The 14,119-nt window shown below is 41.8% G+C and overlaps 1 protein-coding gene across 2 annotated transcripts in view; it reads right to left on the reverse strand.

Moving 5' to 3' along the window:
• The window catches only part of LOC148017048 (phospholipid-transporting ATPase 1-like), a 64,584-nt gene extending 50,728 nt beyond the window's left edge, over positions 1-13,856 (reverse strand). Inside the window, exons 1-3 of one of the 2 annotated variants that reach the window (XM_087663417.1) lie at positions 11,286-13,854; positions 10,725-11,061; positions 9,679-10,519 (exon numbers count right to left, since the gene is read on the reverse strand). In XM_087663417.1, the coding sequence (XP_087519543.1) occupies positions 9,679-10,519; positions 10,725-11,061; positions 11,286-13,104 (2,997 nt within the window). In that variant the 5' untranslated portion in view covers positions 13,105-13,854. Of the gene's footprint in view, positions 1-9,678; positions 10,520-10,724; positions 11,062-11,285 lie in introns of both variants that reach the window. The other variant, XM_087663418.1, reaches the window with a different exon arrangement.
• Positions 13,857-14,119: the final 263 nt, after the last annotated feature.

Here is a 14,119-nt window from a genome sequence, read left to right on the forward strand (position 1 = left end):
TATAGGAGATGGCCTGTCTATCAGCTAGATGTGAAGTTGGCCTTTCTGAATGGTGACTTGCAGAAGGAGATCTATGTTGTGCAGCTTCCTGGCTTTGGATCCTCGGATGGGAAAGTTTACAGGTTGAAGAAGGCCTTGTATGGCCTCAAGCAGGCTCCGCGTGCATGGAACGAGAAGATTGACTCGTTTCTTCAGTCAAAGTTGGAATATCCGCGCTCCAAGGCTAATCCGCAACATTATGTGCACACTTCCAAGGTTAGTCGTGTATTGTTTGTGTTATATGTTGATGATTTGATTCTGATAGGGGATCATGCACAAAAGGTCCAAGAGACCAAGACAGCTTTACATCAGGCATTCGAGATGACGGATTTGGGGCTTCTTCATTTCTTCTTGGGTCACAAGATTTATCAATCTCAGAGGGGGATTTTCAACTCTCAACAGAGATACATTCAGGAGCTCTTGGTGACTTTTGAGATGGAGACTTGTCGGCCCATTACTACTCCTATGGATCCAAATTGGAAGGCCACTTCCCACTCAGATTCTCCCGTGGTAGATGCTTCACGCTACCGTCAGTTGATTGGATCCTTAATTTGGCTTCTCAACACTCGTGTTAATCTTTATTTTGCTATGGATCCTTTGGCAGGGTTCATGACTGAACCCAAACAGGTGCATTGGCAGGCTACCCTGAGGATTCTTCCGTATTTGAGGGGGGTTTCTAACTTAGGGATTTCTTATCCCGCAGGTACAGATGCTTCCGATCTGGTTCTTGCAAGTTGGAGTGACTCGGATTGGACTGGCGATGTGGACCACCGACGGTCTACTACAAGCTACTATTTTACCTTGGGTATAGGTGTTATCTCTTGGAGTAGCAAGAAGCAACCCACAGTAGCCCTTTCTTCTACTGAGACGAAGTATCAGGCTGTGTCTTCCACCACATGTGAGGTTGTGTAGCTTCGAAGATTGTTGGAGAAGCTTTGTTGCCCCAAACTCGTCCTACTCTTCTATGGTGCGACAATGAGAGTTGCATTGCCTTGGTGCGGAATCCCGTATTCCATGCCCGGGCAAAGCACATTGAGATCCAGTATCACTTCATTCGAGGAGAAGCTTCTGGATGGGACCATTGATCTGGAGTATTGCAAGACGGAGGATAATCTTGCACATTTGTTTATGAAGGCGCTTCCCCAGGCTCTTCTTCGGCAGCATTTCAAATCCCTCAGTCATTTGACACGTCCAGGATCTGAGAGGGGGTGTTAGACAGTCATTTCTTGGATAGTTGGTGGACAGCGGAGTATGGTAGTGCCACGTCAGCAGCCACATCAGTAGACTGCGCAGGCGCCACGTGGCAGCCTGTAGTCGGACAGTTTTACTGCACAGTCGGTTAGTTTACTGCAATCAGCTAAATGCAGCCGACCTGGTGCACTTATTTCCTATTTTTGTGGCTCTTTATAGCCGGTTTGTGGCACACTCCAACATTCATTCATTTTCAGATTCCGATCTTGAGATCTGTTGGCTGAGACAGACTGTGCTCGGGCTGACGCAGATTGAGGTCATCAAGTCGGAGACATACGCAGATATTTCCTCTGCCCCCTTGTATATTTCTGCACTCTTATACAACATACTACACTACAGATTTTCTGCGTTTACACATCTCCTTTTCTCTCTCTCTTCTCTCTGTGTTCACTCTCTCTCTGTCTTTGTCCTACGCTTCCGCATTGCTGCACTCTGGCAAAGTCTCACCAATTTTTTTTTGTTTTTCCCAAATTTTGCTTCTAAATCTGACTCTCATAGCAAATCAATGCTGGTGTACCACCTATTATCTGCCTTGGGATGCGTGTCGTGCAAAAGCCCCAAATTTATTCTCAAAGTTTCAAAGATATTGAAGAAATTCATACCTTATAGTCTGGATTTCTACAAAACTGTCACCTCAGGATGTACACCAACAATAACCAGCAACTACAATCTGCCTCATGATGTGTGCCAAAGCCAAAAAACTGAAAAACCCCAAATTTCTTGCACCAATGTCAAAGAAATTGTGCAATGTTGGCAATTTCAGTGGAGATTCACACATGGGAACTCAAATCAAGCAAAAGCCCCAACTTTTCTCAAAGAAATTTCCAAAAATTTTAGAAATTGGGAAAGTCGACCAAAAATCCCCAAATTTCTTGGCATTAAGTGTGGGAAATTGTAAAAATTTTAAAATTAGATATGAGACGAGCAAGACGGATGAGAAATTGTAGTAATTTTTCAAAATCCCCAAATTTGGAGAATTAGGGTTTCTATGTTTTTTCTCATATCTGCAGAAAATGGAGGACAGTGCTGAGAAAATGGCGAGCAAGGCTAAGAAAACAGAGAGCAAGGCTAAGAATAATATGAGGAGGGCTGAGAGAGGCTGTGTGTGCAAAGTTACCTGCAAGACTGCGTAGGGGACTGCGTGCAAGTTGAAAGCGGTAGCAACACCTCCTCCAAAACAGCAACTTCTCCCTCCAAAACAACAGCTCCTTTTCCCTTGTCGATTGAGTGGAATCCACATGGGTGACACCAACTAAGCAGTGGAGAGACAAAACCCATGTATCTAGCTCCAATACCAAATGTTGGAAATGGAGAAAGAGAATATGTATGCGAACACAAGACAATGAGCAAGAGTGGATAGCAGTTCCACACTCAAAAGATGAAAGTGCTACAATGTTAGAATGAAAGTACAATAGGACTTAAGTGAGATCTATCCCTAACTCAACTAGAGTTAATTAAGTCTAGAACTAACTTTAGAAGTGGTGACACAACTTATTGATGTAGTTGTTTTCACACTAAAAACCAATTAACTAAAACATTGGGCATTGTGTCAGAAGTGGATGCAGCAATGGAAGCGTATACGAAAGCTAAAATAGACTGTTGAATACAAGACAGAGAAAAAAAGAAAACTGCAAAAGAAGAGAAGTCAATGTGCTCGGCAAAAGGAATCCATATACCAAACACAAGATAGTCGCATATAAGGGTGAGTCACTGACTGCTTGGGCACTAGCATCAACTCCTCTCTCCAATAAGAAGTCCACCTAGTGAATGATGATGATGTATGAGAAGAAGGGACCCCACTATAAATAGGCACAAAATAGGACATAAATAGCAGATGGGCGGCCAGCATAAAATGCCACAAATAAATCACAACAATAATGCCTAAAATAAAAATAATGTGTCTATCCTTAATAGGCATGCACAAACTCACACATGAGCTCACAATCCTACTAACACCCTCTCTCAAATCATGGGTGATCTGATACAATACAATGATACAAGGAGAATAACTCTCATCACAATCCATACAACACAAAACCACTAGAGTAGAACCATGGATACCCAAGCAGTGGATAATCAAGCCACTACCAAGAGGCCTCGCAAAGAACCTAATGTTAATGTCGATCAGACCAGTTCCTAAAAATAGAGAAGAACCATAGCATGTCTCTATGTGCGTCAATGTCTCACAATAGCATACAAGACATCCTGTCAAAAATGCCTCTTGAACATGTGTCCCCTCATGAACTCAAACTAGAAGCCAAGCCTACTCTTTGTCAAACACCAGCCCATCATGGACCTAGATGTTAATCCCAACTCCAGGATTTGCATCTGCCAAGCCCGCTCTCTGTCAAGCACCTACCCATCATGAACCTAGATGTCAATCCCACCTCCAGGATTAGCACCTGGTAGACTTTGATCAATGCATTAGGAACATTCCTCAACAAAAGAGATTGCAGAATCTCAGCTTGTACCCAATCCATTAGTCAATAAACTTAAAGAAATACCGAAAGGGGCGCTAGTTTTGGGGCCAACAAGGTGTCTACTATCCAAGATTATGAATGTAAAGTGTGTATTCCAGTTTATGTTTATTTACTGATTGCTGTAATTAAGTGCTTGATCAAGAATTACCACCCTATCCAAGAAGAAAAGCTGGTTTCAAAAGGTAGCATTATTTATTCACCCTTAGATTCTGCACACATGACTAGCAACTTTGCAAGAAGAACAAAACCTCCATATGGAACTGGGACTGGAACTAGCCATCCTATTGGACAAGCTGACGTAAATCACAAACATTCATACTCTTTCCCTCCTTCCACTCTGGTGTCAGATACACAAGTTTTTAATATTGTTTCCACTTTTGATGTTTCTACTTTCATGCAAGATATTAATAATATTCAAAAAGGTACTCTTCACTCAATTCATAGCAATCTGTGTCTTGAAGAGGACAAACACCTTTATGTAAACACAAGAAGAGGTGCATATGAAAAAAACTCAAATTTGCCTTCTTCAACTTTTGTTTCTCAAAGTCAAAATGAAGTTGTTGCATTATCATCATCATCATTTCAATTTCAAAATTATTATTTTCCATTCACATCTAATTTTCAATTTTGCAAAAATAAGTTTCCATTTACTTCTATCTCATGCATCATCAAGATAACCATGATTGTAAAAGGACACTTGGAAAAGTAAACAATTTTACTATGAGGGCACTCTCCAAGTGGCACCGTTGTATAGCATTTTGCATAAACATGATCACACTTGAATTGCCTCTTGGATAAATCTAGTGCATCAACATTCTATTCTTATAAAAATGCATCTATGCACATTTATCCCTTTTCAATCTTTGAGTGGTTGACTCTAGATCCACCATATTCACAAGATTGCACATAGCAGTCTCCAAGAGCAAACTCTCTCGCTTGCTTAGCTTGCCTAGCTTACTTTCCACACTTCTTTTTTGCATCTCCACATCACACGCTTAGCCTATTTTCTGTGTCATCAACATCCAATAGCGGTAGGGATAGTCTTGTTTGTTTTATGAAGATCTTGGAATTTCAAGCACTATTACTCAAAGGGCCGAAAACTTACGGAAAACCCTCACTTAATGCTAAATCTTTTGAAAAACAAAACAAAAGCCCTTAAATAAAAAAGGGAAAAAAAATATACTCTGTTGTGTTTCCATCCACCTTTTATTCGACTTAGTATGCCATTCGACAACCAACGAGCACCCTTTGTCCAATGCTCCGTCCTCTCCAGGGTAAATACTTGGGCTCCCTTGGTAAGATAACCATCGCCTCTGTAGTCTTGGTGGGTCATTGGACAGCTGATGAGAACACTTTGCCCAATGCCTACTTTGTGGTGGGATGCCTTAGGGAAAACAAAAGCAGCAGGGCTTGGGCTTATTTGCAATCCCTTTCTAATTCCAGTCATAGTTGCCAAGGGTTTCTGAAACGAGAGGTATGAAACAAGTTTCGTAGGTTTCATATGACTTTCCTAAAATGTTAGAAACAGGTTTTGTTCGAGGTATAAAAAGTATGAAAGTTTTATATACATATACTATATGACTCATGTAATGTAGAAAACACAGATTGACATTATTCATTATTCTATACAATGCAAATGAATATTCAACACAGCATCAATATTTGCATGCATCATGGTCCATTATCCATGCCAAACATCAACTTTAGCTGTAAAGGGAGCCATCAATATATGCAATCATCATGGATAACAACTCAAAATAAAACTTTGGCAATTAATGCCAATATCCATGTCAATGTATTAAATAAATCCATGATAAACGATGATTACAAAAGTCCCAAGACATTTAGGGTGTGGCATTTGTGAAAGTTTAAAATAGGTGTTTCATACATTTATGAAACGCCTAGGTATGAAACAAGTTTCCTAACCTTATGAAATGAGTTTCTTGGTGTAACCAGCCTTCCTTCCGTGGATGGGTGGTAAATCCCTGATTACAACTTAATTACAGCAGCAAACAATTAGTGCAAATTTGAAAACACAAATTTACCTACTGATCTTGGAGAATGCACACTTAATTGACCTCAAAATTGGCGCCCCTTTCGGTAATTCTTTAGCTTTATTGAAGAAGAAGTTGATTTACAATGGGATTCTCCGAGCAATCAATTGGCCTTCACCCGCTTTGATGGAGATGGAAAATGCCCCAAATTCAATTATTTGCTGGTCCCTCCACTTGAATAGGCTAAAAAATAGCTTCAGCCTTGTTGAATCCAAGTCTTAGAGCTTCCAATTTCTAGCGCGCTTCCCGAGGCTGCTAAACCCTAATTTCTACTACAGATTAGGGTTTACAGCAGAGAAATCTAAAACTTCTCAGCCTCCAAGGGTCCAAATGCTGAGATCTTCGGAACAAAGCTATGAAATGGCTGGGAGATGAGAGGGAAAGTTGTAGAGAGAGGAAATTCAAAGTTTTGTCGCGAAGAATGACTGAAAATCAGTCAAATGCAGCTGTTGCCCTGCCACAACAGCTTATGGATGCAAAGAACTGAAGAAAATCAGTCATTTACTGCTGCTGCCCTGTCTCAACAGCCTGTAGATGCTGTCTCCTGCTGGTGATTGGTCTTCTCCTACCCTTGGCAGTCTCAGAAGGTCCTCCAATGGGTGCAAATCAGACCAGCAACCTCTCCTCCAATAGCTGAATTTATAAAAATGCCTCTCTCCAGCCTCTAAAGACGTTTTTCAGTCTTGCATGGGCATTTTTGACAAGTGGCAACCTTCCCAAATGGTTTTTCCAACATTTTTCATAATTAAATATTACTTTTCAGCCTTTAAATACTGAAAATTAATCTAATAATTATTTTGGTGCCCTGAAAAATAATCTGACTCGCCAATAATTAAATTGGCTAGACAACTTCCATTCCGAAGTGTCACTACACCATCTTTGACTATCAAATTGGTGTTAGGGACCATTAAACGCCACTTCTCTAGTGTCACCAACTGACACTTATGGCCAAATGGATAACCTAGCCAACAACTGGCACCAGATACCACCAAGTACTTGTGCGGCATAACTTATAGCAACTTTTTCCTTTGACATCCTGTGATTTCTTTGGGTCCCAGACTCGTAAATTTACTTTAACCCCAATTGCACCTCACATGTGCAACATTTACTTAATCATGTGATTAAAAATTAATCCACATGTTAAGTGAGGTTTCCAAAAATACATGTCTTCATGACACTTGGTAACTATGATTCCACTTTTGGACCTGAGAGGGGGTGTTGAGCCAAATAATCATTAGCCTTTAATTAAACAACCCCAAACCTCAAGTTAATTAATGAATTTAAACCATTTATTTTAAACAAATGCAATTTTAGACAGTTTGAGTGTCCCACATGTAAGTCCTAATTTGAGAGGCCCCAAACTTTCTATAAATAGACAAGCAGCTTTCCCACTCAACCCGATCTCATTTTTGCAGTTTGCAAGTGCTAGAGCTTTGCTACCCGCACCCCATTCGTGGAGAACGTCTTAGCCAAAGCTGCCCCACATTGTCTACCACCTACTGACACCTATTCTCAGTCATCTTCTTGCTGATCTCTCCCCCTACAACCTATCGCCAACTAATCCCTGAGATCTACACCCTATGTTTGCTGCCTGACAAACCTTCAATGGCTGTGTTTGCTAATCTAGAGGTTGCATTTGCACCAAGAGACCCTCTACAGGCTGCGTTTGGGCACTAGTTGCTACCTAACACGTCATCGCCCTCTACTAGCTGCATTATTCCTCTATAGTTGCTGCCCAACTCCAGACTTGTGTTTTCAGCTTTTCTCTCTCCTCTGCCTATCGGATACAAATCCAACATCCACACTACTACATTTGTTGCTGCCAAATGTTTTCAGAGGCCGCCTTGCTATCTTTCGGGGATCTGTCAAAGTACAACACTCTCTCTAGCTCATTATCTCTACCTCGGTCCTTGAGACAGGTTCAGCTTTTCTCTCTCCTCTGCCTGTCGATACAAATCCAACATCCACACTACTACATTTGTTGCTGCCAAATGTTTTCAGAGGCCGCCTTGCTATCTTTCGGGGATCTGTCAGAGTACAACACTCTCTCTAGCTCATTATCTCTACCTCGGTCCTTGAGACAGGAGAATGCCAAGGTTCAGTATTCATTCACTGCATAGTGTGTTTGTTGCAAGAGCATTGTATTATTTAGATTCATTCATTTCACATTATTCACTGTGTTCATTGTCTCCTAGTTACCCTAACCCTAGGGAGGAGGGATGGTAAGTTGTAACAAACTCCCAAAGATCGAAGATGTGTAAACTCAAGCCCCTACTCTCCTTATTCACCCTCAGCACTCACACTCCAATTGCCACAACCAAGAATGTCATTGACAACAAGACTCATTTTGAAGGGTTGCACGTTACAACTTGGTTGAACCTAGCACAACAGCAACACACTGAATCCTCTTTCAATGGCTTCCCCACTCCCTCAAATCCTTCACAGTTCGAGCTTGGCCAGTTCAGCAATTGAACCATCATCTTAGAGATGCAACATTTTCGTGAGGAGTCTAATGCTCACATGGCCTTGCACCTGGACAAAAACATCCTTGCCTAACCAATTGTCAAGAGATGGATCATTGTAGGGTTTGATTGACTCTCACAAGCTCAAGTAGCTTTCCAAAATTTGTCTCTTCTCGTCGGTGGAAACGACTCTTGGTTTTTAATTCTATAGTTGTAAATGGAAGAGTCAAGGCTCACTGAGGTCTTCTTGCCTCCTCTCATAGCCTTTCCTCTTAATTCAGAACCTCAAGGCTCCAACATTTTCTACCTTTCAATTGGCATACCTACAGCTCCACGGGGAAGTGCATGAGCTCACAACACAGCGGTACATTGATGAAGCGCAACAAGCTTTTAAAGCTTCAAATCTCCTCCACCTTTTCAAGCAGTTATTATGGTGTCTCAATGCACATTTGGCCATGCGAGAGACCATGAGTTACCCCAATTAGGCAATTGCCTACTTTGCAACTTTCCTTCACAAAATTCTATCAAAGCAACTATCCCTAGCTATGGTTCTCCACAGGGCCCATATTTGCATCTAAACACATCTTCAAATGACACTTTTGCACCCATTTTGTGTGTCTTGACCACATCTCCATGCAGCACTTTCATAGGCATCTACAACTTTTAACTAGCCCGAGATTATGTGATGCAAATTGATCTAGACAAGAGGAGAGCCTAATGATACTAGACAACTAATATATAAGTTTCAACACTAAAGATCTCTATATTATTTCAACAACAAAACCAAGCAAAGATTTTTGTGATATCTAAGCACTTTGTCCATCCTTTAGCATGAAATAGTCACTCAAGCATCCACATACACATCATGTAAATGAGAGATCTGAGACAAGCTTTTTAAGCTTAAGTCTATAACCCTTCGACCCTTTCTCCTCTTATTATGGTGCATATTTTGCCTTCAATATGTTGGTCTATCGTGAATTTCTTTTAGGCAAGCTTCACTAAGACAAACTATATAGCCCTGATTCTATAAACCTATGCGACCACCTCTCTCCTTATTACAGTGCATATTTGGCCTTGAATATATTGCAAGAGCTTCTTACAATCTGCATGCATAAAAGTTCTTTCTTGCTTCCAGTCTGGTTCTAGTCATAAGACTGAACATGTATAAATGACAACAGTTGCTTTAGAAAGACACACTTATGATGCATATTTGCAGCAATAACAAGTTGCAAAAGATCAGTAACATTGTAGAGAGAGCAGCATTTGAGAGTGATGCAAGGAACATAGAGCAAGGAATATGTGCCTGATGGTTATGGTTTTTAACTGTACACGAAGATTTACAAATAACAGCAAAATAAAAGTGTGAGAAAGCAAGCATAGGTTGAGTATTACTTTCTGTTCAAGCTCCTTTGTAAGTGCATGGACAAGGCTATTGCCGTCAATTATTAGGGCCAATGCTTGACTCCCCTTGTTGCCCAATCCTGCAGGCTCCTGACTTTTCTCGACATCCTCATGCAAGAGACTTGCCAATGAGGCGGCATTTGACATGATGCTTGATACTGGACTTGATTGTACACTTTCAGAAAACCTGTTAACATTGTGCAAAGAAGTGGTAATACTTCTCCTCCTAATTGTTTCAAATGCTCTCCTAAATGCATCACTGCAATCACTTGCTGTGGTGGCGCTAATGATGATTTGCTCCATATCATGTGTTAATAGGCTGCAGGAGAACCCAATGGAAATGGCAGTTTCTTGTTTGTCTCCAGTAAGTACCCAAACCTTCATTCCTGCAGCTCTTAGAGCTGCTATGGTCTCAGGTACGCCATCCTGCAACTTGTCTTCCACACCTGTTGACCCTAGTAGAACAAGGCCATTTTCCACTGACTCTGCTACTCTTCGCAGCAAGACAAGTCTTCTATTGCCAAGTTCTGTGCTTGCTTTCCTGTACCCACTGTCCCACAGCTGAAATTCAGCTGCTGATAAATTCTTTGAGGCAACTACCAATGTGCGGAGCCCTTCTTTAGCATATTCATCAAGGTGTGCCCGCGTGGATGATAAGACCTCCTGATGATGTGTGGCTACTTCAGGTTCTAATCCCTGTTCTGTAATCAAATCCAACACCACTGTATCTGCACCCTTCAGTAAGAGCTTGATGGAACCATCTGGACAACGCACTACAACTGACATTCGCTTACGCACACTGTCAAATTCATGAAGACCTAGCAGCTCATACCTGTAGCCCAAATTAGGTGAGAAAGTTATGAGCAACATTTCATTGCTACAATCTTCTGGCAAACTATCTTCAGAAATGTTACTAAAAGTATCTCCAGCTCAAATTATTCAATCTACTAATCAAAGAATGTGTAACTGAAAAATAATGCATTGACTGCAAAAAAACAAAGTCGTGATAGGCCTTTTAACTGTGACAATGTACCTACCTTTCCAATTTTCCCTGTACTTCAACTGTGACACTTCTTGCTGTTCTCTCAAGCAGAACATAACCATATGAAGCTGCTGCAGAAACAAGAGCTTGTTCATCAGGTGATTCTGCCTGATATTCTAAGCTATAATAATTGTCAGCAGACAGGTGGGGAGTAGAGGCTTCAAAAGACTTGTCCTCTTTGACTTTGATTGGGACAACAGTGTTACAAACCGCTAACACTAGGAAGAATTCTTTCACAGCCTTCTTCTCTGGTGTCTGCTCCATATTTTGTAGCAACTGAAACAGCTTCTTGTCAACTTTCACAAGTTGCTTCAGCCTTCGTAAATTGCTGCCTGGAAAAGTAAACAAGCAAATGAAATAATGTTACAGATACTTCTCTTATCAAAAATTTGCCAACCTACTAAGGCTTAGAAACTATAGCTTAGTGGAAACAACACAGAGGTCTGTATTGTTGATTGAAAGAATGACTGGGTAATTTTGTTCTAAATTTACAAGAAACATAACAAACTAGGCTGCTTATGTGGGAAAACAAAGCAAATGCGATCAGTGTAAGAACCTGTGTTTGCCATTTCCTCGTTGTTCCCAGGGTATGCAGTGGCATCATTGTAATTGATGCCATCTATGCTTGCTGTGTAAAATTCCATCTTATTTTGAGTTAGTGTTCCAGTCTTATCAGAAAAAATGTACTTGATCTGACCAAGGTCCTCATTTATGTTTAAAGCTCTGCATTCAAAGCGGGTGTCTGTGTCACTATAGTATAACTCTGCATCATTACTCATCAATGTAGACTGTCCTAACCGCACAAGCTCCATGGATATATACAAAGAAATAGGTATCATAACTTGAAACATAATGATGAAGCTAAGAAATGCAAAAATAGCCTCCCCGACAGCATTATAGAAATCCACATTTTCTCCGGTTGAAAGATCTAGTTTGTGGTAATAGGCCAAGGAGTCCAGTATATCCTCATGTCTGCCAACCCACAATCCCATCCCCAATCCACCAATTAGACAGATTATAAGCAAAAATATGGCTAGCCACATTGTTGCACTATTCATTTGAGATTCTAATTTGCTCCGTTTAGATTGTGCCCCTGAGCTGTTCATCATTACTTTTGTGTCCTTTCCTGCATACACCACAACCCCAACTACCCATTCTGTATTTTTCACCTCACAGCCACGAAGAATCACATTAGATGGTCCTAATGGAACCGTTACATTTTCCAGCTTCACAAACCCTGAAAACTCATAAATATTTCGAGTAGGTGGTTCACAAACCACTTCTCCAGTTACTGGAGGATTTGTGCCACATTGTTTAGCATGTGTCTCGTGGTAAGCATATCTGGTCTTGAGATTGGACTCTCCATCGAGATTAAGAGTCTGGATGTAAGCTACCCCACCAGAATTGCTGGTTCCCAACAACACCATATCACACGGAACTGGAGTGTTGGCTTTAACCTTCACCAGTTCCCCGACCTGTATTCGTTTCCATTTCTTGGGCCTGAACTCTCCATGGTTATAAACTTCCGCTATCCTGTTGTTTTCAATAATGTCAGATCGGTGTCTTCCCCAATCTTCATAGCCATCTTTTATGGCAGTGACAACTAAAACAAATAACAGCGGAAACAGAGATGCTGTTCTTCCAAACACAGCAAGTTGAGGAATCTGATTCAAGATCACAATGGCCAGAAAGTATATGTAGGCAACTCGGCGAAACTGCTCAAACAAGTTCTTCGGTAGAAAACTAAGCAGTGTATATTTGCTAGTTCTCACTTTATTTCCACCAATGTCATTGGTGCTGTTCATGGTCCTGGATGAATTATTGATGTACACCCTGCGAGACTTAAATTTGGGTTTTTCTTCACTTCCATCCATATCAGATAATAGTCCATCCATGGCTGGTGATGCAGAAACCTGCTGTACATCACAGGATGCTGCTGAAGAGTCCTGTTTCGAAGAAAATCTAGTGTCCCAGGGCTCAAAAAGCTCACAGGAAGGCCGACTTAGTTCAGAACGAAACCGTTCAAAAGTGGGAACGCTCACATCTAGTCGGGAAGATGAGCCTGCTTGTGATCCATGAGACTGTGAGGCATGAACCAATTCTGCGGCTGCAATGACACAGGCATTGCTGATCCTGCTAGGCTCTGGGGCTGGTTCGGACAAGCAGAGAGAAGGAATGTGCTCAGCAAAGGAAACCTCATCACATGATGGAGTACGAACCTTAGAAAGTGGGTGTTCGCCTGCAGCCAACATGTTGTTAATGCAGAGGCAACCAAGACCTCCATTAACGGCAGGTGACGAAGGTGAGCTTGCTTGAGGCAAGCTGCTTACTGAAGGCACTGGGGATGCAAGAAGGTGATGGCCGCTCACCGACATTGCCAACTCAGGCAATCAAAATAGACAGCTGAGGGAAGGGTTTTGACGCGCCGCAGTGTGTGAAAACCTGCAAACGTGACTAGTGGAGCAGGGGACGTAGAGAGACAGTACTGACCAGCCTTCTCCCTCCTCGGTCTTTGGTCTAAAAATTCTGAAAGCCAATCCTTGACAATCAGCTTGCAGTCGCTTTTGTGCCATAGTTAAACTGCATTCTTCATGCCTGGAATCAAACCCTGCTTCTGCCCGATGACAGAATTTGATCAAACCTGCGTTCCAGACTACGGATCAAAGAGGAAACAGGAAAGCGTGTTTGCTGCCGAGAAGATCAAAATGACGAGATCGAGATCTAACAAGCTAAGAGAGAGAAGCTTGAAGCAGCAGCTATGGAGCTCTTTTGCGAAAGCCTACGGCCAGCGATGTATTTGTTTCGCCGACCTGTTGCAGACACGAGATACCTGTAGCTCCAAGAAAAGACAGAAATATGTATCAAGAGCACATTAAAATTCCTGATCTGAGGGCGCGACAGCAAAGACAATGCCAATGTCGGATTGCAAAACCGACGAGGAAAGAGTAAAAATTAGAATGGGAATGAAGGAATGCAGCGTAAAAAGGGAGCTCGAAGAACGATGGCGTCGGCGATCTGCGCAATTAGGAACGTGCAAAGAGAGAGAGAGAGAGAGAGAGAGAAAAAACAAATAGGAAGCCGGTAAACCTCCCCTTCAGGACCTACCGGCCCAGCCAGTCTCCCCCTGTCGTATCCTTTGCACCTTCTTTCCCTCGAGCGAGAAAGCGAGCCAGGAAACCTCGTTCTCACGACCCAGCTAGTCTCTCTCGGTCATACCCTCTAGCTTCTTCTCCCTCCTTAGCTACCTTCTCGATACCAACTCTAACGTGCCCCTGTTATCAATTGTCCAAGCATGTTTTTTGTATCGAAAGATGAATTTAAACAACATCGTTCGGCATTCTCATGGAATGTTACGAGGTTTATTGCTTAGGGTTTATCAAGTTCGTCTCA

This window comes from Lygodium microphyllum, chromosome 22 (genome assembly GCF_053477565.2).
Source record: "Lygodium microphyllum isolate KBCC chromosome 22, Lygodium_microphyllum_v1.1.10, whole genome shotgun sequence".
NCBI lineage: Eukaryota > Viridiplantae > Streptophyta > Polypodiopsida > Schizaeales > Lygodiaceae > Lygodium > Lygodium microphyllum.